The sequence below is a fragment of the Habropoda laboriosa genome, unplaced genomic scaffold, assembly GCF_001263275.1.
Source record: "Habropoda laboriosa isolate 0110345459 unplaced genomic scaffold, ASM126327v1 scaffold2, whole genome shotgun sequence".
Taxonomy (NCBI): domain Eukaryota; kingdom Metazoa; phylum Arthropoda; class Insecta; order Hymenoptera; family Apidae; genus Habropoda; species Habropoda laboriosa.
Genome location: NW_017100190.1, coordinates 183,444 through 208,469, shown reverse-complemented (window position 1 = coordinate 208,469; position 25,026 = coordinate 183,444). Strand labels below are relative to the sequence as shown.

Below are 25,026 nucleotides of genomic sequence, written 5' to 3'. Positions count from 1 at the left end.
CCGCCGTAATTGCAAAAAGTATATACACATACACACAGTTCGTTCACTGTGCAGAGATATCGAAAAAAAAAAAAGTAAAAAAAGAAAAAAAAAAGAAAGAAATCATCGTAAATTAATTAGAAATTAATTTATTATACGTAAAGGTATACAGAAAAGAATATGATCGTTTGTATCGTGGTGAGCATATAAAACAGATGTACATAGACATAATCATCTTTACGCAGCTATAGACGAACGGTGCTTGATAAAAAGGAAACTAAAAGCCGAAATATAATAGACTAGATCCCTCTGATTAAGACGTATGATTTGACGATAAATGACTATTCAATGCAGCTTTATGGGCAAACTTTTTTAAACAAATCAGGCATTCGTGAGTTTTTTCGTTTATGTGCACGGACAAATGTTTCTTCAATGTTGCTTTGTCCTTAAATATTTTCTGACACGCACTACATTCATACGGTCGTTCTCCTGCGTGTACCAATATGTGACTATTTAACGTCGTTTTTTGAGTAAATGCTTTATGACATACATAGCATTCATATGGCCTGTCACCAGTATGACTCAACATGTGTTTCCGCAACGAAGACTTCTCCTTGAACGTCTTCTGACAAATATGACATGCGTGTCGTTTATCGCCAGTATGTATAAGCATATGAGAATTTAATCTAGTCTTTTCTCTAAAGGCCATGTCGCATAATTCACAGGCAAATGGCTTTTCGCCGGTATGTATTAAAGTATGCCGATTTAAATCCGACTTACGAGTAAATATTTTATCGCAAACTTTGCAGTCATATTGACCGCCAGTGTGCAATAACATATGGCTATTAAGATCAGATTTTCGGGCGCACGCCTTATGACATATGTGACACTCGTGTGGTTTTTCACCCGTATGCACGAGCATATGAGAGTTTAATTTCGCCTTCTCCCGAAAAGTCATCAGGCACTCTTTGCATTCGTATGGTCTTTCGCCGGTGTGAACCATGGTATGCCTTATTAATTCTGATTTCCGTTTGTACGTTTTTTCACAAATATTACATGCGTGCGGTTTTTCACCGCTATGAGCTAACATATGGTTGTTCAGTGCTGTTTTCTGCGTGAATGATCTATGACACATTGTACATTTGAACTGTTTATTTCCTCCGTGTAACGTCATATGCATATTCAACTTTGCTTTTTCCCTAAATGCTGCAAAACATACATCGCATTTATACGGTCTTTCCTCTGTATGGGTAAGCACGTGCCGATTTAGACTAGATTTCTCTTTAAAGGTCGCGTGGCAAACGTCGCATTCGAATACTCTTTCGTCCGTACTCATTGATTGGTCATGTTCAGAATCCGGTCTCTTCATGAACGCTTGTTGTAATGCATCGTTATCGTACGGTTTTTCCAACACGTGCATTTGCATATGACTACGCAAACACCATTTATAAGCAAATCGTTTTTGACAGACATTACATTCCAGTGGACTCATCCCAACGTGAGTCAACATATGAGCATGTAGGCTAGAATTATCCTGAAAATTTTGTTGACAAACCTCGCATTGGTTGCCGCTACAGTGCATTCTCAGATGGGTAACCATGGAATCATTGTTTAGGAACCATTTTTTGCAAATGGAACATTGTATTTTATAAAATTTCGGTTGCTGCCCATTTGGACAAAACCCAGAATGCTTTTCTGCATCGTGCGCTTGAGCAAAGTTTGCATTCGCTAAGCACCTTTGCATAGCACCATCTTCTTTGTCGCACAGATTTGTGCTTGCAATTTGCGCCGTCCAATTTTGGTGACTACTGGATTCCCCATCCAGTTCGAGTTTTACCTAGAATCGTTTCGTTGGATCGATTGACTCTTCTACAAACGAAACTGGATCGCTGACAATTTTGTACGAAATTTACCATTTCATTAGAGAAGTCAACTTCATTATTTTCGATAGGTAAAAATACCTTCTCGAATGTCCCAGAGCAGATGTCCTCCATGTAGTCTGGATCAAATCTATCGCCGGGTTCTTCCTTAAGTACAACGCTTACAATGTTTTCGTCCTTAAATTAAGGTTTAAGTTAGAGCCCTTGTGGAAGCATTGTATTGTATGGTGCTGCTGTTTCATAGAAAACGTTTACCATAACCTGACTGTCTATGTTTAACGCATCCATTGGTTCATCTTTCACTTTAAAATCTTCCATTTGCTATGCTTTATTCTGAAAGCGAAATTAATTCATTTATTCGGTCGCATCATGTGCCACATATCAATACATATAAGCTGATTATAATGTAATATGCACGAATCGTGTAGCACGAGATTGGGTGCAGCCTGTACAGTGTCATGTAACCTTAAATTATACGACAAACAACTTAATCAATTCGAAGATTTTTACCCGTGAAATCATGCTAGTCGTCAGCAAATTCGGTTCCTTACGCTAATTTAATCATTTTATTAGCTCTTATGTACGAATTAGTTTTAAACGACGATCCTTCTACGTTTATACTTACAGCGGAGATTACACATTTCACCCACAAAGCAGAACACGCAAATCGAAATCTGTTAATTCCTACTCTTCTTTTTAGACTTAACGCATGAAACTTCTTCCACGCTTTATTATTAAACACATATCCTATTATTTTCCTGAGAAAATAAAATCCGTCCAATCGATCGATTTACTTCTGTATCACGAAACTATACTGCGCGTTTCATTACACATGACAAGCATACGTTACATAAATACCATGCATCTACTACGCGATTATACGTGTATACAAGTGCATACATAAATTCGCTGCTTAACCATACTTACTCACAAGTTTTACATAGAACTGTAAGTTGAATGATCACGCTCGATAACAATATTTTACAGGATACAGCTTTTTCGGTACCTGCTATTCATTCGTAATTCGTCAATTAATTTACAATAGATACGATACAATTATCTGGAATCCTTTTCTGCAAATTTTTTTACACGTCTCGAAGAAAAAAATCTGTGTTATCTGTTATTACGTTTATTAATATTCTCTTTCGGTGATTTTTCTTTTTTACTTTTTTTCTTCACATTATTGTTAAAACGAATCAAGAAAAGTTTTTTCCAATTAAATCCACCTCTAAATTGTATCAAATATGAAAATACTGTTCGGTATTTCACTCCCTTCGATCTTTCTACTCTATTCACGAATTGGATCGAATCTTCCGAATTTTTGCGCCATTTTTGCGGAGCTTTCATTGGTCACACGTTAACACACGTTCAAGGTAGGTAATTGTAAGCAATAATAAACTGTTTGAAATTTGTGACGTTGTTTGATATATTTAATTTACCTCTGTCATATACATATAATTGTTCTTAAGATCAGGACTACACGGTATACCGTCGGCGTTTGCCTTTTTCTTCAAACAATCGTACCTTATTTTGTAGAGGGAACGCCATTTAAATATCTTTCATAATGTATGTACATATGTACATAGGAAAAAGATTGACTACGCTGACAGGAGAATTATAATAAATTGCAAGTACTTTACTATAACTTCGTCAACAGGAAGGATATATAGCTGAGTGACGTTGCAAAACGTTAGCATCGTCATAGGAAATAATTTTCCTGCGGTTAAACAGAGCGGCCTCTGGGCCCTTGCCATGATTAAAATCAAACTTTTCGCCTTGTTCGATTTCAAATTCAACCATTCGCATTCGTACGCAGCAACGTATACTTCTTCGGACTTTATCGACAAAGAAATTGAAAATGAAGACAAGTAGTATAGAGGAAAGAAAAGAAAATCTGAAACTTACCTGATTTACTAAAATTTGTCCTGTGATACAGTAGAGAGACGTTTGAAGAAATGTATTCAGAAAAATACAGGCTAAATAGGTTATTCGTAATACGGAAAATTGCTCTTCCTGGGTGAGTATCTATTAAATAGATACATATGCAGATGAATCGACGATGAAAATTGCCTCGCGATCGTCTCACAGGAGTTATTTATCAATTTGGATAAACCGGTGATTTTACTTACGGTCATTAATAATAGTCCATAAATGCAAGCAAATGTGCCGAAATAGAATAACAGCGCGAGGACTAACATCGTAAATATACTTTCGATCACATCGACCGCTCTACAACGAGATCGTTTCGAAGATTAGCGAAATGTTTGCATAATGTTAGTGCAGTATGTGTCGGTGCAGGTGTACAGAAGGAAGGGATAACGTTAAACCTAATAAGTCGCACATGATCTTCTACCGTGGTCACTAAAATACGATCAAAAGTTTCCAAATGTTTTATGTTTGCAAGTCGTGTACGAAGATTTTCCAATTGGCCGCAAATATGAAGGATCAATATTCCAAAGAAATTATCGACACCAATGTAACAAAGTGCCATTAACACTAAGGTGGCCATTTGAAGGAGAAACATTATCTCAAAATATGGAGTTTCAGATATATCGTAAATATAATAAGTTGGCACCGGAAAAAGCTTTTTTATGTTGGTTTCGTTTGTTACGTATCTAGTGGTAATACCGGTTCTTGGTAGGACTATCATGAACATTACTGCAGTAAATATTAACGCATAACTCAGTATACTGGTTGCTCGGGTAATTCGTGTTCGTTGTATCATCACGTCTCTTTCGAAATCCGTTTTCAACTTTGCCCAATCTTCCGCGATCATGTTTACGAGTGGCAAGAGAACTTAAAGGAAAGAAGCGATATGTACATAGATAAATGAATGTACTTATGATACAAAGTTGCTATACATACCTCGCGACTAACGCGAAATCTTACCTTCCTTTTTACTCAATATAACGATATACTTCATCAGTGTTATTGTCAAAGGAATAGTATATGAAAGATTATCTATCACCGCCATTAAACTGTCACATTGTTTGATCAAAGAGTAGAGGCAAGGAAGTACACAAACGAAGAGGATTATCAGCACGATCCCCATATTGCGTAATTTTCTTAAAAATTTCATCGTTCCAGCGTGATCTTCTTCAAACCAAAGACCAATTATTCTCAAACTAGAGCGATTCATCCGAACTGCCCATTCGAAGTCTGGGCAAAAGAGCAACGAAATCGATTAACGAAAGACTAAAGATAAGGGATAAGGGACTGACTATCGTTTGAAAAATGCCAATCAAGATACACCTGCTGTGTGTTCCACCTTCGACTCTGACATCTTCACTTTCCACGCGTTTGGACTTCTCTATGTACACGAACAACAATTACCACCGTTGCTTTCTTTCCTATGCATGCACCGTGGTGAAAACGTCAAACGACAACGTTCAATGTAATACTCGCGGTAACAAGTTCGCGGCGAAAAGTCTACGAGGGAAAAAGTATGAAAAGTAGAGAAGGTAGTTTAATATGTACTTCGTCTTACATCCTATCATGAGAAACGAAATTTGTTCGTAGAAACAACAACGATGCAACATTTTTTTCTACCAAAGTTTCGAAAAGACAGGGAAAAACGGTTTCTCCTTTCTCTCGTGCATTTTTAATGGTTCCAATAGGCACGGACGACCGATCGAGCAGATCGTGCAGACCGTTTCTTTTTATTTTAACGAGTTCGACTTTAGAAACGAACAAATGAACATTTTGTCACAGGTGTATAAATGTGTATAAATACATACTCCTATTTAATACGTATTTTTCTTCTTCACATTCTTTCCACCCTATACCCCTCTAACAAGCCCCTAACAACAGAGCGTGAGTATAGCAATAATGGTGGCTGACGTACAATTGAACATTAATACCCCGATCATTTCAATCGAGACATTTAACATTAGCATTAGGTTGCACGTTTATCGTTTAGAATTTACGGACTTCCATTTAATTTAAGATCGGTTGTTTCGCTTCAGAAACATCTTGCGCAGTTCGAAAAATTTCTCGTTCGACTGTGTCTCTTGCAAACACAACGTGTTCGTATAGACTAGCGTATTAGCTAGCTAGAATAATCATAAATCGATGTACCTTTTCTTTTTGAATCATGATCGGCAATCGCTTTCTCTCGACACAGTTTTCTGTGCGTTACGTTCTTTGTGGTAATCTCATTGCAGGTGCTACCTCACGCACATTTAAGTAAATTGTCACGAGCCAAATGCCAGGTAAGATTCGTAAGCTCTCCGCGCGGAGCGCCGGTGTGTAAACTACCTGTCGAAAGGCTAAATGCCGTATTTACCTATTTTAACTACTCAATTCTTTTATGTTTCGACACTATCTCGTGTTTGGCATTTTTACAAATCGCTGTAACGCTAACGGAAAATAATAATTCCTGCAGGATCTAACCAACAAATCAAAGGAACCTCTTTAAGGCGGTCGCATCACATACTGGTAGGCGTTGCTGTCATTTGGCTTCCCTTCATATTCGTTATTTCCTCTAAATTTTCAGCGACAATACGCGTTCTAGTATTTTCTTATCCCGAATCGTAACAAACGTTATTCGCTTTCAAACACCACACGCATTCGCTAATGCATAAAAATTGTTATTTAAAGATTCAGAAGCATTGGCCGTGATAAACGCAGATTGGCAAAGTTGACAGATTCAACCTTGTTGCTTTTCATTCAGTTTTTTCCATTTCAAATATGTATAACTAAACACGCCCTAAACACTACACGCTGTATGAACATATGCAGATGTTTCAAGCATTTTAACATTGCCCTTGTTACAGAAAAGGCAATGTTTGCCAAAAAGAAAAAGAAACCACAAATATCTACTCCGACAAATTTTGAACATCGTGTACATACAGGGTTTGATAAGCGTGAGGGAAAATTCATCGGGCTTCCACTTCAGTGGGCTTCTATTGTTGGAAACAATCAAATTTTGAAATCCACAAATAGACCATTACCCTTGGTAGATCCAAGTGAAATTACACCTACAGAAATTCTAGATTTGAAAACTATTGTTCGGGGACATAATGATCCTAAAGGAAGGACGTCTACTGGAGAAAAAAGTACTGAAAATGGATTACCCAAAACCAGCACCGTTGCCAGATCTAATTCTCTTCGTTCTTCAAGCCCACCAAGACTCAGAAGAGATTATAGGTAATTTCTTCTTTCAAAGAAACTAGTGTACACAATCACAGGTATTAAGTATCTTGTTGTGCTGCTATTTTTTAGGCATAACAGTAATTTGCCACCATCCGTGCCAGAAGGACAAGAAATACCATCCAGTACTAATCAAGTACAAGGATATGCTAACTTTGGAAAACAACATAATTACCTTGATAAATTACGGCAGAATTCTTCCAATGTTATAGGTGGATTGAATCCTAATGCGCAAAATATGATTCCAAATCTTCAAAATCTTAATCCAAACATGCAGTCATCTCCTAATTTAACACATGCTGGATCGAATGCCCCGAATTTGTCTTTAAATTTCCAAAATTTGAGTCCCATTACAACTCCACAATGTCCTACGCAAAGTCCAAGTACTCCTCAATTAGCAGAGTCTGAATTCCATAGGTTAACAAACGCTCAAATGACCACAGTGTCTGGTCAATACAATGGGAATGTTCAGGTAAGGGATGGGATACTTAGTTGTTACATTTTATTCACTTTTTAACACACCATTCGCTCTTCTTCCTATACAGATTTCAAACATCGAGCCATCCTCGAGGGACCAACAAATCACTCAAAATACTCTCTTACATAAGTTGCAACCTAAAATTTCACCCGTAGGGTCTATCGCTTCACAGCGACCACTGAGTCAATTGAGTACACATAATGTTAATAAATATTCACAAGCGTATAGTACACCAGAAAATTCATCAATTTTGCAACCTCATATAAAGAAACCTATCGAGACATCTCAGTCGATGCATAATTTATCAAAGTCGAATCTACCGTCCTCCGGAAATAGTGCGACTCCGGATCAAAATCAGAACATGAAAAGCGCTCTGTCTTCGGGAAATCTAGCAGTTGGTTCAGGCTCGAGTACATCTAATAAACAAACAGCGGAACAGAGACTCACTCACGAACAATTTCGAGCGGCCTTACAGATGGTGGTAAGAAAAGAGAAATCGAAATTAACAAGGATTAACAATATGAACATTTCTTATCCGTTTTTTTTTTAATCGATTGAAAACTTTAGGTAAGTCGAGGTGACCCAAGAGAAAATTTAGAAAATTTCCTTAAAATCGGTGAAGGTAGTACTGGAACGGTATGTATAGCAACTGAGAAAAATACAAATCGGCAAGTGGCAGTGAAAAAAATGGACTTGAGAAAACAACAGAGACGTGAATTACTTTTTAACGAAGTGGTTATCATGAGAGATTATCATCATCCAAATATTGTCGAAATGTACGACAGTTTCTTGGTAGACGACGAATTGTGGGTAGTGATGGAATATCTGGAAGGTGGAGCGCTTACGGATATTGTTACGCATTCTCGCATGGACGAAAGTCAGATAGCCACAGTTTGTTCTCAATGTTTGAAGCCACTTGCGTATTTGCATTCCCAAGGTGTTATTCATAGGGACATCAAGTCCGATTCCATATTATTAACGGCTGACGGTAGGGTAAAGTTATCCGACTTTGGATTTTGTGCTCAAGTATCGCAGGAGTTGCCAAGGCGAAAATCTCTCGTTGGAACGCCGTACTGGATGAGCCCAGAAGTAATTTCCAGGTGCAATTCTTCTTCTTCTTCGTTTTACAATTATTTTCAGTTGTTTGTAGTCCAGTGAAGAAATGATATGCATTTCATATTTGACATTTCAGGTTACCATATGGTCCCGAAGTAGACATTTGGTCATTAGGTATAATGATTATCGAAATGGTTGATGGAGAACCACCATTTTTTAACGAACCTCCTCTACAAGCTATGAGACGTATTAGAGATATGCCTCCGCCAAAATTGAAAAATTCACATAAAGTAAGCTGAAAATATTTCACCTAACCGATGTGAAAGCATATTAATTAATTACGATTGTTGTTGTTGTTGTTGTTGTTCTTCTTCTTCTTCTTCTTCTTCTTCTTCTTCTTCTTCTTCTTCTTCTTCTTCTTCTTCTTCTTCTTCTTCTTCTTCTTCTTCTTCTTCTTCTTCTTCTTCTTCTTCTTCTTCTTCTTCTTCTTCTTCTTCTTCTTCTTCTTCTTGTTATTGTCATAAAGGTCAGCCCACGTCTTCAAGGTTTTCTGGAAAGAATGCTCGTTCGAGATCCGGCACAAAGAGCTACGGCAACTGAATTGTTGCAACATCCGTTTCTTAGGCAGGCGCAAAGTCCAAGTATTTTAATCCCACTGATGAGAGGATCCAGGCATACGAACTGTTGACACGTCGATGTAAAAAAGAAGGAACGCGGTAACTGATTCATTAACACGGACATGAGTTACAAGACTAATCGTGTCTACGATCGTTTTTTAGTTTGTTGTTAGACTTTAAACTTTAGAATATGTAGAGAGTATAGAAACATTCAAGTGGCCTTTGATTGTTAAACAATTCTTACATTCCATTCCGTGGCCTTAACTTAGAAACGTTATATTACAAATGTGTCTACATTGCCTGTGATAGGCATGAGCATGGTAAAAGATATTTTTTATATATCGAATTATTTAAAAAAACATTGTACACTCAAGTGCCTTCGTAAGCAGCACCGTTTTTTGTGCTCTTTTGTCCCTTGTATTTACATTCTTTATTTCGATATGGATTTCACAATTCGTTACCCGTGAAACCATTTGCGAGATACTAAAAACGAATCTCATACCGTTCGTTAATTTAAACGACGACGACGACGACGACGACAAGGAATGCGACTAATAATTGTTCGAATAAAAGTACTTTTGTAAACGCTTGTACTTAAGATAATGTGCTAAATTGAGAAGTCATATTTAATTCAGAAGTATCGATAAGGTGAATTTGACCACGAAAAGAAAGAAGGTCAAGTTATACATTGTTTAAATCGACACGGTGCATATTGCGTTATTAATTAAAAAAGAAGAAACATACCAGACATTTAATTTATACGATGCGTGATGATTGTAATTGTACGCGTGATCGTTGAATTTCTAAAGATTAACCAAGAAACGCGATAAATAAGGAGGAAAAATCAATTGGAAATATACAGAAATGTTAAATGTTGCGCGCTTCATTCAGTATTCTTAACATAATCACCGTATTGTAAAGGGGGATATCGTAAGTTTAAAGGTGCGCTAGGGAAGAAGTGGCGTTAAGCTGTGGTTTTGATGTCGTCTAAATATTTCACACGTCGAATTACGAACGATAAAGGTTTCGAAGAATAGTCATTTCATTACATCAAAGTATGTTAAGATAAATCGCAACGATACCCAATGCCATTTATTTTGATCGAATGAAAGATCAAAATACAATACGGACAAAGGCCATCGATCGGATAGGCGATTTACGATCGTGATAACATAAGGTATACGTAGCAATAGAATACATTTACAAAATGTAGATATTACCGAATATCGTTGCATAGATAAATCATACGTATTGAAGAACAGTTCTCATAGAATGACGTGTGAATCACAAGTAGCTATTACCTGCCATTTATAAATAGATATACCCTTTAACAAAGGTAAAAACTTTGTGGAAAAACAGTCGCTGTACTTCCACTATACGTCTCTGATAATAATTCACAATTTTTTTTCTTCCATACGATCGAATTCTGTACAAATGATCGTAGTAGAACGTCGATTATTCGTAGCAGTGGGGGGGGTCGATGAATTGTTTCTGATAATCAGCTATGAAACTTGATCATATGCGACAAAGTAGAAAATAAATTTGTCGGACATAATTCGAGTTTATCGTATAAATAATGCATTTATGAAAATACACGTTAAACATAAGGCAAAATGAACGAGGCACTTTTCATTTCGGTATCGATAGATTTCCATGGTACGTTCACAGTTTCTAAGGATGTACATATTACGTATTACTTGAACTCTGATTGTTTCACGTCTGTAAGAAAGAAAAAAGCAAGAATGAATTTCTATACAGTTGATTGATTTCACAATCCTGTTTTAATTGGAATCCCATGCACGTGAAGAAATATGTGTATCGAACGATAAGTGGAAGTAAATGTACTTACAATTCCAGCAGGCCGTATACGTAAAATGAAATCGATTTATCTTACCTGTTAATCGCGAGCAAGGGGCATCAGTACCGTACGATTCCATGCATGTAAGTGTAAGTACCTACATATTACGTACCGGGGCCCGAATAGAAAGGCATTTTGAAATACCACCAGCCGATTGGTGGAACGTGACGAGCCTCCGTTCGACCGAAGCGACCTTCGCGTCATGCTTCATCACTGGCGCCACCGATGTTTCTCAATCAATCTAATCGATGATTTTTTCATTAATCGTAACGTGGATAAGTCACGCCGCACAGTTCACGACTTGTGAACATTTACCCGAGGAAAAAAAAATTCTTTCGAGCATAACATAGACGCGACATTAACAGTCCACTCGTGACGTTTCCTCCTTCGTTAAGAATGTTTACTCCTCTATGGAATTTAAAGATGAAAATGAAAAAAAAATGACCGGTACTCGTGTCCAGAAGGCATACCTGCATCACAACGTGAATGTGCGCAGCTGCGTAACCGCATGCCTCTACATATGGTGGCATCCTTAACCAATAATTCATTCTAAAAAATCTATCGCAACGTAAGCTCTGATACGTTAGCAACGCTGCAAATTGGCGCGTTATATCGCGAACAGAGAAATTCGATACGGGGAAAAATGATGGCGGTTTTCTAAAAGTAGAAAACGAGTAATTACACTCGGTCGACATACTTGGAACATTAACCTTTTCAACGCTTAAAAGTTCATAGTTATTTGTGTAGAATAAGTGGTACGTATCGTGAAATAATAAATTACAATATACGTAGAACCATAGTCTGTGCTTTGATTATTATCGGAGTAGAGAACCAATGAAAAGACGTTTTACGGAGGCTCGACTCGAGGTCAACTCGAGTCGACGTCGCGTGTCCGCCTTTCAAGAGAAGCGTGACGAACAAATTTGCGTGTCATTGCGTCATTCCGTATCGATACCTAACTGTTTTCATTCCTACGTATGCACAATATGGGAAGTCGCGCGCGCGCACGCACGCCCCAGCTTCGATAGAATCTGCGTCGCGGTGTCAGATGCCCCGAGATATTTTTTAAAATAAATCGGTAAAACGCGCAGTTACCTTTAGGAAAATTTTATTTCATTTTTTTTTTCTCTGCTGTTCTCGACGATGTGTATGTAGTACCTTTGATAGTTGAGCGATAGAGAGACAGAGACTCAGAGCCCGAGAAAGAGGGGTGTAGCATTAAAACGATTCACTCTTTTTACCGGCAATGGAAAATTTTATTTCAACATTCGACCATCGCTATTCGTGCGAACGTTACACAGTTATTCTAAAACTTCATTATTTTAACGAAGAAACTTCACCTTTATCACTCATACAGGTGTTCTTAAGTAACAAGCAAGATAATTTCGACGATAAATACTTGGAACGATGATTCACGTGAGGTATATAAATACCTTATGAAAGTTTATCGTTGTTCGTAATCTTTTCGTTGCACAGAAGATTGAAAGAAGACGCGGTGTTACACCAGCCGGATTCGTAGAATTATCGTTGCGTTAGTTTTCCCACAAGTGTCAGGACGTTTCGTTAAAACTATAAAAATATCACGTTCGAATTTAGCCAGGCGATAGAGTCAGTCGGTGGAATAAAAATTTGAACGCCACCCCGAAAAGTTGACCATTAACGAGAATTTGCTGAACATTCAAGATTGGTAAGAAATGCTATGGAAGTGAGGGAGAGAGAGAGGGTAGCAAGTTTGAAGGGAAGAAAGAGGATAAATAGCGGGGTAAGAAAAGAAGGAGAGATTGCGCGCGTTGGACGTGCGTGTGTGCACGCGTCACGCGTCAGCCAGACGAAAACGGAGGAACAAGACGACGCAATAGAGTGGTAGGGATGACAGAGGGAGAGAGGATGGATGAGGTACCGAGGGGGGAGTGAGAGTGTGCAGAGTGCAGGATGTAGAAGAGAAAGAAGAAAGAGAGGAGGTGGCGGGAACTACGAGGTCATAAATATAACCGCTGTTATGCCCTTCTACCATTCGATTGGTCGAGCCTCCAGGCGAGCCTCCGTGCTCATGACGACACATAACGCCGGGCAACGATAACCCTGGCGGCGAGGTGGAGGAAGGGGAAGAAAAAGGAAGAATCACAAGACGGAGCAGAGCAGGCAGACAGGGATACTTGGAACGAACGGGCAAAGAGCGTAGAAGAGCAGGAAAGAACGACCTTCGAGCGTTTCGTTCGCGATTACGTGCTTACGTGTGTCGCGTCACGCCGCGTCGAATCACCGAATTCCAAAATCGTATTGGATCGTAAATAAAACGTTATGCCATTGATCAACCTCTACCGTTTTTTATTTAGAATAACAAGATTTTCAAATAAATTCATGGTTTCTACTTTCACAAGAAGTTGATATAAATGATGCAATTATTTCGACGTATTCCAAGTGAATGAACTGGTGGAAATAGGAAAGTGTGATCGGGCTTTGCGGCGATATGCCTGAGTCGCACGAAACATGGACATTGAACTTTTCTCCTCCGATATTTAGCGACGGCTTTATTATCTTTTCGTTTATGACGCAACGCAACGGAATCGTTTCGATAATCATTAAAGATCACGCAATCGAGAGACTATGCGATAATGTGAGCGCAGACGGAAGAATGCACTTTGCACTTGGAGATTGTAACAAAATAATGTGCAACTTACGACGCTGTTCGAGCATTGTTTTGACATAATCTTTGCGATTAACAGCCTGGCTGTAAAACCATCATTAAGATAATATCGTTTTCGATCAATATAATAATAATCCGGAGTGTGGCAGTATACGTTCTTCCCACAACATTTCTTTTCACGATTATGCAAATAAATAGCTTCTGGTTGTGTTGAACGGAAAAATGGAACAGAGGGAAGGAAATGAAGGATCGAAGAGAAAGGGTAGGACGTTGAAGAGGTAATGGAAAGGAAGAGACAGACGGTGGTTAACGTTTCTCTCGGTTGGTTAGGTTATTTTCCCATTCGTTGAATCGACCACTCTTGCTGGCACAATGGACAACGATTGTTTTGTTGGACCCAAAGCGACATGCAGCAGTAGTGAAACGAATGATTGCATTCTCCCCAAACTACCACGCAGTCTTGTCGGCTATCGTCCTTTTTACTTTCCGCTTGGCACCGAAGACACGCATCTGAAAATGAGAAAGCAAACGGTTAGAAAAGAAGAATTTGTATCCGATTGTTTGCGAGATTTTCGGTATATCGATAGATGGAGCAATGAACCGTCGCGCGAACGGTTGGAAAGGGCTGGCACGTACTCGTTGACCTGCAGCACCGGGGGGGATCCGTGTCAGCCGTGCCCCCAAGTTCTAAGCGTGCAACAGCTCGGCGACATAGGATCGGCGAGAAGATGGCAAGGAGAAGGAATGCGGGTCTGATTGGGCCATACCTTCTCCAACACAATCGTAAAAATGGGGCACACGCATTGTGATTATTAGCTGAACGCGATAACACGGACGAATCGCGGTGCGTGTGGGTGACATAGCACTGCGTAGCGGAAGATTCGGGCGGTGCGACTCCCGCTTGCCATCTTTTAGACCGTTCCTTCACCCTTTTCCTTTTCTTTTCTCTAACCGAACAACTTATTCGCTATCTTTCGAAAAAGATCGAAAAGATCGCCTTTTGTCGAGGCAGTACATATTGCGCTTAGACGTATAACCCAGGTCGCCGGAAATGGTTGGTAAGTGACGGTGGTAGGTAACTTTCCTCGGGGTGAAATTTATCGACGCTACGGAATTAGAAATAGATCGGCAAACGATATGTAAACGAGTAATCGCGTCTAATTGCAACAGCAGAAAATAATTTATCGAAGCAACGATTCGCGATTACACGCTCTGCTTTTAGACCTGCGCCATAGACCAACCAGCGATGAAATTGCGATAGTTATCGAGCTATGCCAGCGAGTCCGTGTATCAATCAACTCGATACTCTAACGAGTTTCTCGAACGTTCCAACAACGTACACACGCCCTACCGATATCTTTCGACGAGACTCCCGACGCGACTCCCGACGCGACCAATGAAGGACCCCCTCCCTTCTCCTGCATCGGTCCCTTGATTAGTTCGTTCGACCAACTGGGAAAGAACCACAAAACCGGCACAAAACTTACGTTATCGTAATTATCGCGCGTCTAAAGTTTCGAGAAGCATCGTGAACGCTGGAACACGAGACAAATTCTTCGCGTTTGCACTCATCTTGTCGCACATTTCCATTCGAGGTGACTTTGAACGAGTTGGCGCGACCGCACTCGGACGTCCACCTTCCGAACAGACAACTCGGAACGAAGAAGGACGCTGCGAGCTCTAGCAACTTGCCCGTTTTTTCTCGCCGCGCCCCGTTTGCGTTTTCCCTCTATGCCTACGCGAAACGTGCAGAACAACAGCTTAAATAGGAAACGCCTTTCGCTTTATCACTCTATGAGACGCGAACGCGTTCTTTTCCAGTGGCATTGTCGTTCGTGTTCATCGAATCAACTGGTTTATTTTTTTCGGGCCAGACGCGAGAAAAGGAATGCTGCTGCACGGGGAAATAAACCGAGAGTGTACCCGGAACGAAACGTTTCTTATCGGAAGAACGCACGATATTTAGACACGTATATACATATACGTATGTAGTCCGTTTATTCGTGGATTTTGTTCGATCGTCGCAAGTTACCAGGTATTTTTCCTTCCACGCGATACTAACGAATCGCTTCATCGATTAACCCCTATCGATCAACGAGTTCATCGTGTTCCATGATGTAACGATGTGCGACAATAGCCGCCGAGGCAATTTGTTCATCGGAGAAATGAGGAGGAGAGAAAGGAAACGATCTTTCTATTGTAATGTTCGAAACGAAACACGACGTTACACACGAATCGCGATAATATTTCCTTCGCTGTCCTGTCCTCGGTTGCGACGTTCAGCGTGACTCGCGGCAGATCGCGATCGAGATTCCTACCTATGTACATGCAATGTGTTTATTACACGATACCTACTACGTGTTACGCGTTATACATATGTATGTGCTATTCGTGAAGAAACAACTCGATGTTTTCGCATCGCAATTTAACGATGTTTTGACGACGCGTAGGAAAATTTATGTTCGCGTTGGATGTCACTGTAAAAGGCGTTTTGCGTGCTAATCTAAAGTTCAAGATCACCACGCATCCATAACGAACTATGTACTCCGATCGTGATTCTGACAATCGGTCAGATTGAATTTTCCTTGATGTTTCTTTTTCAAATCAACAAACGGACAAGGATGCGGCAACGCTGTTTCCTACGTCCTTTGGTAGACGTAGTTCGGAATGAGATTCATCTTCGGCCGGAATGGAATCGTTGGAAAGCCGATGCAACCAAGTGAACAAGCATGGGTATACATGTATTCCTCGAGACTTCTAATTCGCTATTTCGACACCGAAGAGGACTCCTCCCGAACTTCCCTTCGCTTAAACAACTCATGTAGGATTCGAACCGGCGCTAAAACGATATTCCTCTTACGTTCGTATCTACGTTCATCAAGCGAAGCAATTCGCGATAATAAAACGAAAAATTTGGAGGGGGAGAAATAATTAAAACATGGGTGACGCAAGCCAAACCGGTTATTCGATATATGTATGTAGTCTTTTTTTCTGCCATTATTCTAATTTACTATGTATCTACACGATTTGAAACATTGCCGGAAAAGCGATCAAACGTTTCTGCGTCGCGTAGAAGATCGTACACGGGATTGAGAGAGTGACGGGAAACGCACCGCGTGCCTATAGTATTATAAGTACATACATATGTATATTTGTCATCCTCGTTTTTCTGCGAAAAAAAGGACAGCATGCTGCACCTCCCTTCCTCGCTGGGGTAAAAAGTCAGGAAATGGTTGATTTATCGAAAGAGAAACGAACGAGAAGATCTTAAAATATATATGTACAATATATGTATGTATATTATCGGTAGGAGCGAACAAGTGTGAACAGGATCGAGGGCGACTGTATACGGTTCGCGACCGAACGAGGTCGAACGACTGGAACCTTCCGTGAAAAGCCCGGAGAGGATATTGGCGTCGCAGTTGGATCGTTGGAGAAACCCGCGACGTTCCGATTTCATTTCCTATCGTTCGATTACCCCTGGCTTTTGTCACCAAAGAGACAAACACTATCCGGGCCAATCTGATCTAGATGGGAAAGGATAAAGAAAAGGGAAATTTTTTGCAGAAATACGAGGAAACGAAAGGATGGGGGAGGGGGGTTGACGCGGCGCACGCGACCACATCTCAGCTGATTGGCAAAAGCCAGAGAGAAATGTTGATCAGCGTGCGTCACGTTTTCAATCTACGATAAATTCATGTGAGAAGCCACGAGACTACGCGTGCTTATGTGAGTACGAGGAGCAGAGGCGCGCGCGCCTGGAGTGAAGAAGAGAGACGAAGCCGTTAGAGGCGCGGCGGCACGAGAGACACCGAATGACGGGTTGGTGGGGTGTGGGGGGGGTGAGTGGTGGTGTGGTGGTGGTCTCGAGACGAAGTAGACGGCCCAGGGAGGGAAGGGAGCGAAGGGAGGGGGCGCGGGGTCAGCGCGCGTGCCCCCACCAACGACGCGCCCCCTAGGTGAGAAGGCGGCGCTTACGACCGCACCGGCCTCTATATAAAAGAGACAAACCCCCCGATCTGATTAGCAAAGTTCCAAACACACGTAAAAGTGCATTCACTCATATTTTACACGACCTAAGATTACGGACAACGAACTACGTACAAAAAACAAGCACGAAAACTCGGAAGGCGGGTCGAGGTAGACCGCGCAGACGTGATTCGGAAGAAAAAACAACCTTACCCTGGCGATATACTCCAACTCGTAATCGGCGATAAAACAACAAAGAATCGAGCAAAGATAAAGTCGTCGAGCTAACCGTTGAACGGAGACAACAGATCGGATAGATTTCTCGATCAGATAGAGGTTATCGACATAGAAAGACTTGCGTCACAGGTGCAACAGATGTAGCAGGAATAGCGTGTGCCAACACGAACACATCAACCACCACACCGGAGAAACGGACGCACTAGCAGCAGCAGCAGCAGCAGCAGTAACGGAGGGTAGCGGTCGCTAGTACTGCTTCGCAGTGGTGGTGGATTGCCGAGTTATCTGAGAAACACCACGCCGGAACGTACACGCGGCATCGCTTAGACTGTAGCCGTTACCTGCGCGCAGTCTTGCAAGGGTGATCGGTGCAGAAATCGACCCAAGAGGTGGAAAAAGAAAGAAAGAAAGCTGTATCGTCGCGTGCACGGTCTAGATACTTGGAATATAGGAAACATCGAAAATCGTAACCGCGTCAAGGTCGTATCGAAGGAAACGACGACACTTGATCGTATTTGTCGCGCGCGTACTCTTCTAACAAGCACAGCCACGCGCCGCGGTGCCTCGCTACATCGTCCGTCCAAGCAGATAGCGTGAACGCGACCACGCGACTATCGAACGCGACCAACGAACGAACGAACGAACGAACGAACGAACGAACGAACGAACGAACGAACGAACGAACGAACAAACGAACAAACGAACGAACACAGTCACGAAAGCCGTACGGAAGGAAATACCGTGAGATTCACGTGGCAGAGTAACAAGTTTCGCGAGAGAGAAAGGTAACAAAGGACGGAGAGAGAGAGAGAGGGAGAGAGAAGAAAGTTGACAGCGGATCTGGAGAATCCGTGGGGCAACAGGTTGAACGCAAATCCACCAGGCCTGGGTGAAAAAGCGGTAACACGACGCGAGCATTTTCCAAGGTGGCGACAAAATGTCGAATACCCAGAGAAGACAGATGATGCAGCCATGGCCTTTGTGCCTAGTGCCTTTTTCGAAAACAAAGGTAAGACACCCTATATTTCACACGTAACGTGCATTCGGCCGCGCGCGCTCGCAATCCACCAACCGACGACCGTTTTTCGCCGGCTCGTTTTCGGCTACCATGCCTGCCATTCGTGTCTTCTCGTTCTCTCTCGGCGCGCATTCTTTCTCGCTTCCTCGCGCGTCTCTTTCCACGATTCCGCACTCTCACCGCTTCGCTCTACCTCCCCCTCCCGAGTTTCTGGAAAGTTCCACTAAACGTACCGATGCCCGTCGTTGTCAGCGGTGTCGCTCACGCCGCGCCAGGTATCTCGTGGCTACTGTCCTCTCATCCTCCTTGTATCTTTCCTTCTACTTCGTCGCCACTTACTTCCCTTTCCCTCCCTTCCCCAACTACTCTACTACCCCGTCAAACGCTTTCTCCCCCATTCTCTGCGATTTTGCATTTGTTCACGCTTCAATATTTACCGTTACTCGCATTCCTCTTCCTCCTTCAATTTTACCATTAGTCTGGTGCACACGTGCTACGGAATCGTATCGTCATTCCGACAATCGCACACGCGCCAAGCCTCCCGCCGTTTTTCATCACGCTTCCTTCCCCTCTTCCTTCACCTCTCTTCAACCCCGACCAACGCTTCTTTCTCCCTTCTCTCACTTCCCTTACCCCCGCTACTCCTCTCCTTTCCCTCACACACACTCACTCACTCACTCACTTTCTGTTGTTGCTTTCTGATGCTTCTCTATATTTCCCCTAGAGTCTGCATCCTTTCGTTCCTACGAAAATCTGTTCGTTCTATATTTAAAAAGGGCGGACGCGTCGCATCGACGGATTGGAAATTGTACGCGAAACGTGTGGGCCTTGGATATTCTGTCCCTCTCGCGCAATCTTGCTTATTCTTTTTTCCCTGTCCTTCGCTGTTCGTTGTTCCGGCAGCGCGTTTCTTCGTACATACTTCCTTTCGTCCAGAAATATCCATCGCCGCGGACATGTCTGTCGTCGCGTTCGTATCCGAGCTACGGAAATGTATTTGCCAAGTACATACCACGGTCTATTCCCTTTCGTTTTCTCGTTTTATTTTCACTACTCGACCCGACAGGGGCTCCGATTTCGTCGAAACCGTGTGTGTTTTATGTAATCGTCGCGTAAACGGTTATTATGTACAGTCGAACAGTCGAACAGTCGAACAATCGAGAGATTGCAACGATGGACCTTTGAACAGTGTCCGTCTTCGTTTACCATATTACTGCCGCTGCTGTGTACGTACGTTTGCAATCGTTGAAACGCGGAACATGCATATATAATTTCCAAGTTTGGATTGTCTTTTAGGACGTGTCGTCCACCAGAACCGTTGATCGCCGTGTACCGAATCTAATAAAGATCTTTGTAATGCAAGAAAACATTTTTTTTTCAATAAATGGTGTTTTTTAATCGTCATCGTTAGTTTCTAAGTGTTTTCGGACCTGCTTCTTCCATACCATTCACAGTCGTACGTTTAATCATCGATTACATTCGTCATTTGTTCATTTGCTGCGTCAACTCGTTTCACTTTAGTTCTCATTTATCTTTTTACGCGAATGTCCTCGAGGGTGTCTGCATCGCGACGCGCCCTAACTAGAATATTCGGGAAAAATGTCACAGGCGTGAAACAGGGACGAACCATTCTGGGAATGATCAAATTCCGCCTCGTTATATACATACTTACATATTTGTACGTTTTTCCTTTTATCGATCGCGGCCGAGAAATAAACGGATCGTTTCACTATCGCGTTCTTTTAATAAATGCACTAAATACGCACGAGTATACTTGTCGATACCGAGATTCGTCGATCATTCGACACGGTCCGCGCTCCAATTTGTTTTGAAAAATATGTACGTATACGTATTATCAGGAAAAAATGAGAAGGATGTATTTAAGAAAGCCAAGAATGTCGATCGACGGAGAAAAGCAACGCGAGACTCTCGATAGACGGACGGGGTAGTAGATTTGGAAAATGAAAGCATCGGACGCGTTCGACGGCGACGATGCACTGTCCCGAATTTGCAAGGAACCAGGGGAGAATAGGTAAGACGCAGCAAACACGGTTTAAACGCGTTGATAACGCTGAAATAGAGTCGTATATCGCGAAACAGTGACAGGCTAGATACCCAAGATTACCAACTATTATCTAGTACTCCCCGCTATACCGCTTTTCGTAGCATAATATATATTTCGGCCAGCAAGATGTGGGCATTGCAGTCGACTTATCTCTACGTTAATTGTCACGGACGCAGCGCTAAAATGCTTCGTCAGCCACGAGTGTCTACGCCGCTGGTACGTCACACTATTGCTCTAAGTCTACCGCAACTTTGTTTCGAAATGCATAGAGAGAACGTGTCCTGCTCGTAGCCTCCTCTCCTGCAGATCTCCGCGCGGTGATCTCACCCCCAATGTACTCAAGACTCGTCGCGTCGAGGAAATCCGATCCGATCCGATCGATCGATCGCTTCACAGCGGATCGCGACCGGCGGACCGAGATCGATAGATCACGGTCGGCGGGCCACTCTGCGCGAAATTGCCCAGCGAAAGCGCCGCAGAGCCCACCACCAGGTTCGACAGGATTTCCTTCACGCGACGCACGCACACACGCACGCACCACGCGCAACGCAACCAATCCTTCCCATACCACTCTGTTGTTTTCTCTCGCTCTCACCCATGCACGCACACAGAAGTAATCCTTGGTATTCGATACCCTTGATCATCGCTTTCTTTCCTACCTATCTTTCTGTTCTTCTCTTTCTATTGCGGCAAACACGATGTGCTCGCGTTCCATGACCTTCGCCGAATCGTAGTTATTTCGGGATGGATTCGCTCTCGGCCATTAACAGTTTCTTTTTCAAATGTCACCGCGGCAAGCTTGACGCAGCGCGAGGACTTTCCAACCTCTGTGCCTCTCGTCAGATGCTATATAACCTTATCTCGTTTGTTGCGACGTTCGCGTTCCAACGGAGCAGAGAATTTCGGTGGACTTGACAACAGCGTCATCGCGGAAGGAAATGGCCGATAGTACGGAAAGAGAAATACTGGCGGTAGCTTTGTCGCTAAGCGGTACACCGGTTAAATGCAGCTGTCTTTACTTTTCGACGTATGCACGCACGCACGCACGCACGCACGCACGCACGCACTCAATCAAACATGCCGACTACTCTCGCGCGGTAGCGTCACACGATACGATTCCACGGTCAGGCAAAGATCGCTCGGATCGAACCAACAATCGCCACGCGTCGTTTCGTGTATCCTTTCCAGGTTCTCTCTCCTCGAACAAGCATTCCAAATGGAGCATCAGCTTTTACGCGCGATAAATGCAACGTGAATACGCATAAAAAAAGAAAAAAAGAAATCGAAACACGCCACAGAGATGAGAAAACAAGTCGGCGGTCTACCCAACGATCATGCCAGTGGATTTGTTTTCCACGTTTCTCGGTAAATACAAACGATGATGCAACGCTGTGCTACGCTTGCGAGATATGTATTGGAAAAAGCAGCACGCGCGAATCCATTTCTACTTAACGAAATTTTAATTTTAATTTAAAGCAGACGCGCGTTTCACATTTCGATGCTTCTCCCATGTCAAGTATCCTTCCTCTTTTCTCTCGTGCCTCTTAACCCCTTAACCTACGAGTTTTCTCTGACTATGCATCTAGGCGTCGGTCGTTTATAGATTAATTACGTTTAGTAATCCTCAGTCTTGCGAATTAAAACGAAATATAACTATTTTTCTCATATCTCGACTAGAATTTCTGTCACGAGTGTGACTCGTTGTTATAGGTTGTTAAAGGGTTAATCGTAATCGCGCCACCTTTCATTCACACTTCTCCCCCATTATCTCGATTCAGCGAGCATTCGAGGAAAGAGAGGCAAAGACAACAAACGTTGTTCCGTCGTACCGAAATAAGAGAGCAGTCGCCGGCGCTGGCGCCGGCGACGACGAAACACGAAAATAGTATCGTCCAACGATCCACCAGACCACGCAAACGGAACACGTTGAAAATATGTCTGATGCGCGGGCAACGGTCGCCCTGGAAACGACGGAATGGCAAATCTAATTTCGACCGTACTAGACAAAAGCTTACGTAATTTCGATGAGTCGTGGTGGAAGCGTTGGAAAAATTCATCGCGTTACGCTCCGTTTCCCTCTACATTTCCATTTACATACGTTCAAATCTCTTGCAATCTGTATCGCGCGCCACACGACTTCCGCGTATGCAGACAGAAACATTGGTTACGATGGCCCGTAAAAATGTATATGAACTTTGATATTGACATATGTTTATGCGAGAGATAAATAACACGCGCACGCGCGCGGTGCAGAGAAGTCAAGATACACTGTACCGTTGGAATGCAGAGGAATGGGAGAATTGTTGAAAAATAGCCGAACATCGAACAAAATTTACGGTATACGCTATATGATGCTACGTTCCAAGTTTTTGACTTGTGCTGCACGACGGAGAAGATGCCGCTTTCGAAGTTTCGCGAAACGTGTACGCGATATGGGTTTCCTCTTTCTACCTCCGTTGGATCAAAACTCAACGGATAAAAGTTGCGGCGGACAGGCGACTCGCGACACGCACCGCAGACCTTTCACGACTCGAATGCGGTTCTTTTCCGATGTTTGTCGCGGTGCGACACGTTCGCGTTAGATAGCGCCACGATCAACTAACGGGGCACCGAGAACGGAGGGAACTCGAGCGTCGAGAAGAAGTACGGTAGGCGGCAGAGAGCGGTCTTTTCAACTGAACGACGATGCTGACTCGTCTCGATGTATGGAAAAACGCGTTCATTGTTTTCTCAGCAACGACCAAGGATGACGCATGGCTGGTTACGTCGCGAACGAGACGTCCGCGTGCGTATCGAGGACGATCGCGGTTATCGAGTCCAAAGGAGAGGCGATAGCACGCGCGCAAACAACGAAATGCTCGACCCCGAGATGCAAACAGCCTCGACGACGAGAAACTGGCAACCAGCCGTAATTCTGGTATCCACGGCATTCGGCACGAGATCATCCATGACATGCTGTGGATAGCCTCGCGAACCGGCGAACACGCTAACGATTTCGCCGAAAGGAGAGAGCAATTCCTCACGATCGACGAGCCACCAGCCCAGCGGGAACAGGTAGTCGTCGCAAAGTCCCAACAAAACCATATGCACATAAATTGACACGACGCGCAAGCGACGGTACGAAAAGCTAAAGGGACGATGAAAGAGGAAAATGCGATAGCCGAATATAGGCAATCCCAATGTCAATGTCAAAGATTGGATCGGTGGGAGGGATTTTCACACGGAAACAATCGGGATTATTTGCAAATCTCTATCTACTTACGTTAGTCCACGTCGCGTTGAATTTTCGAATGGAAATCGTCCGATAGACAGAGGGTCATTAACGAGGTTGCAACGAGCGAACGTTCCTGATCGATTGGGTGTGTGTGACAATACCGTTTGGAGAATCGGGCGAAAATCGGTTGGGGCTAGCAACGGCTAGCAACGGCTAGCAACGGCTAGCAACGGCTAGCCGCACATATGTATGTATGTACATACGCGTGTTCGCGCCACGAGTACAGCATTCGCAAAAGCAAAGAACTCACGATTCGGTGACGAAGTTCAGCGGAGGTTATCGGCAGGGGTAAAAGTCATCTAATCGACCAGTGAGAATCACACGCTTCTGGCTTCTCGTCCGTCGCTTTTCGTCATTGGTTCGTTACAATAATCGTTACCGTCCATCCTCCTCTTCCTCTCGTTAAACGTCCTTTCTCTTGCTACGATTCCCGATAAACGAATCTAGTATAAATACTTCAACTTCTAAAGTTTCACCCCCTCGACGTAGTCTCGACCGTTCCGGGACCGTGCTCGCTTAACAAGTACATATCGACGAATCGCGTAAACCGTTCAATTCCTGTGCGGAGGAAACTACAATAGTAAGTTTCGTTGGAGATCGGTAGTAGAAGAAAGAAAGAAAGAAAGAAAGGAAGGAGGGCTGGTTAGGGTCGGTTTAATTTTCGAAAAGTCGCACGTTTACGAAGGAAGGTTTATCTGTTTTCAGGAGCGAAGCGTTTTACCAAAATATTACACGAAAGTGCCGTCGGTGGCGAGATCCTCGACGACCAACAGCCCGGGCGTGAATCTCGACTGCTC

General features: G+C 42.7%; 3 protein-coding genes across 3 annotated transcripts in view; 1 reads left to right on the top strand and 2 right to left on the bottom strand.

Annotated features, from left to right (window-relative positions):
* Positions 1 to 171: 171 nt before the first annotated feature.
* LOC108579977 (zinc finger protein 883-like) lies at positions 172 to 2,593 on the bottom strand. Its single transcript, XM_017943620.1, has 4 exons — positions 2,485 to 2,593; positions 2,115 to 2,192; positions 1,893 to 2,036; positions 172 to 1,816 (listed from the first exon to the last, which is right to left on the bottom strand). The coding sequence occupies exons 2-4, from the start codon at positions 2,175 to 2,177 to the stop codon at positions 293 to 295; spliced, it is 1,731 nt and encodes a 576-aa protein (XP_017799109.1). The 5' UTR covers positions 2,178 to 2,192; positions 2,485 to 2,593; the 3' UTR covers positions 172 to 292.
* The window catches only part of LOC108579832 (odorant receptor 30a-like), a 29,975-nt gene continuing 7,158 nt past the window's right edge, over positions 2,210 to 25,026 (bottom strand). The window contains exons 2-8 of the mRNA XM_017943454.1: positions 4,749 to 5,018; positions 4,187 to 4,655; positions 3,989 to 4,088; positions 3,765 to 3,884; positions 3,495 to 3,694; positions 3,299 to 3,383; positions 2,210 to 2,305 (exon numbers count right to left, since the gene is read on the bottom strand). Of these exons, the coding sequence (XP_017798943.1) occupies positions 2,210 to 2,305; positions 3,299 to 3,383; positions 3,495 to 3,694; positions 3,765 to 3,884; positions 3,989 to 4,088; positions 4,187 to 4,655; positions 4,749 to 5,018 (1,340 nt within the window). The remainder of the gene's footprint in view (positions 2,306 to 3,298; positions 3,384 to 3,494; positions 3,695 to 3,764; positions 3,885 to 3,988; positions 4,089 to 4,186; positions 4,656 to 4,748; positions 5,019 to 25,026) is intronic.
* LOC108579976 (serine/threonine-protein kinase PAK mbt) lies at positions 6,240 to 9,275 on the top strand. The gene is made up of 7 exons (XM_017943619.1): positions 6,240 to 6,296; positions 6,635 to 7,007; positions 7,083 to 7,482; positions 7,556 to 7,969; positions 8,056 to 8,588; positions 8,681 to 8,834; positions 9,071 to 9,275. Exons 2-7 carry the CDS (start codon positions 6,643 to 6,645, stop codon positions 9,230 to 9,232), a joined length of 2,028 nt encoding a protein of 675 aa, XP_017799108.1. The 5' UTR covers positions 6,240 to 6,296; positions 6,635 to 6,642; the 3' UTR covers positions 9,233 to 9,275.

What these genes read in the sequence shown, in the direction of transcription:
- LOC108579977 (XM_017943620.1), bottom strand. Translation starts at nt 2,177, where the DNA reads ATGGAAGATTTTAAAGTGAAAGATGAACCAATGGATGCGTTAAACATA. An exon ending in ACATAGACAGTCAGGTTATG is followed by an intron (nt 2,037 to 2,114) that starts GTAAACGTTTTC and finishes CCTTAATTTAAG; the next exon opens with GACGAAAACATTGTAAGCGT. An exon ending in TTGACTTCTCTAATGAAATG is followed by an intron (nt 1,817 to 1,892) that starts GTAAATTTCGTA and finishes AAACGATTCTAG; the next exon opens with GTAAAACTCGAACTGGATGG.
- LOC108579976 (XM_017943619.1), top strand. Translation starts at nt 6,643, where the DNA reads ATGTTTGCCAAAAAGAAAAAGAAACCACAAATATCTACTCCGACAAAT. An exon ending in AATACAATGGGAATGTTCAG is followed by an intron (nt 7,483 to 7,555) that starts GTAAGGGATGGG and finishes CTTCCTATACAG; the next exon opens with ATTTCAAACATCGAGCCATC. An exon ending in GAGCGGCCTTACAGATGGTG is followed by an intron (nt 7,970 to 8,055) that starts GTAAGAAAAGAG and finishes TGAAAACTTTAG; the next exon opens with GTAAGTCGAGGTGACCCAAG.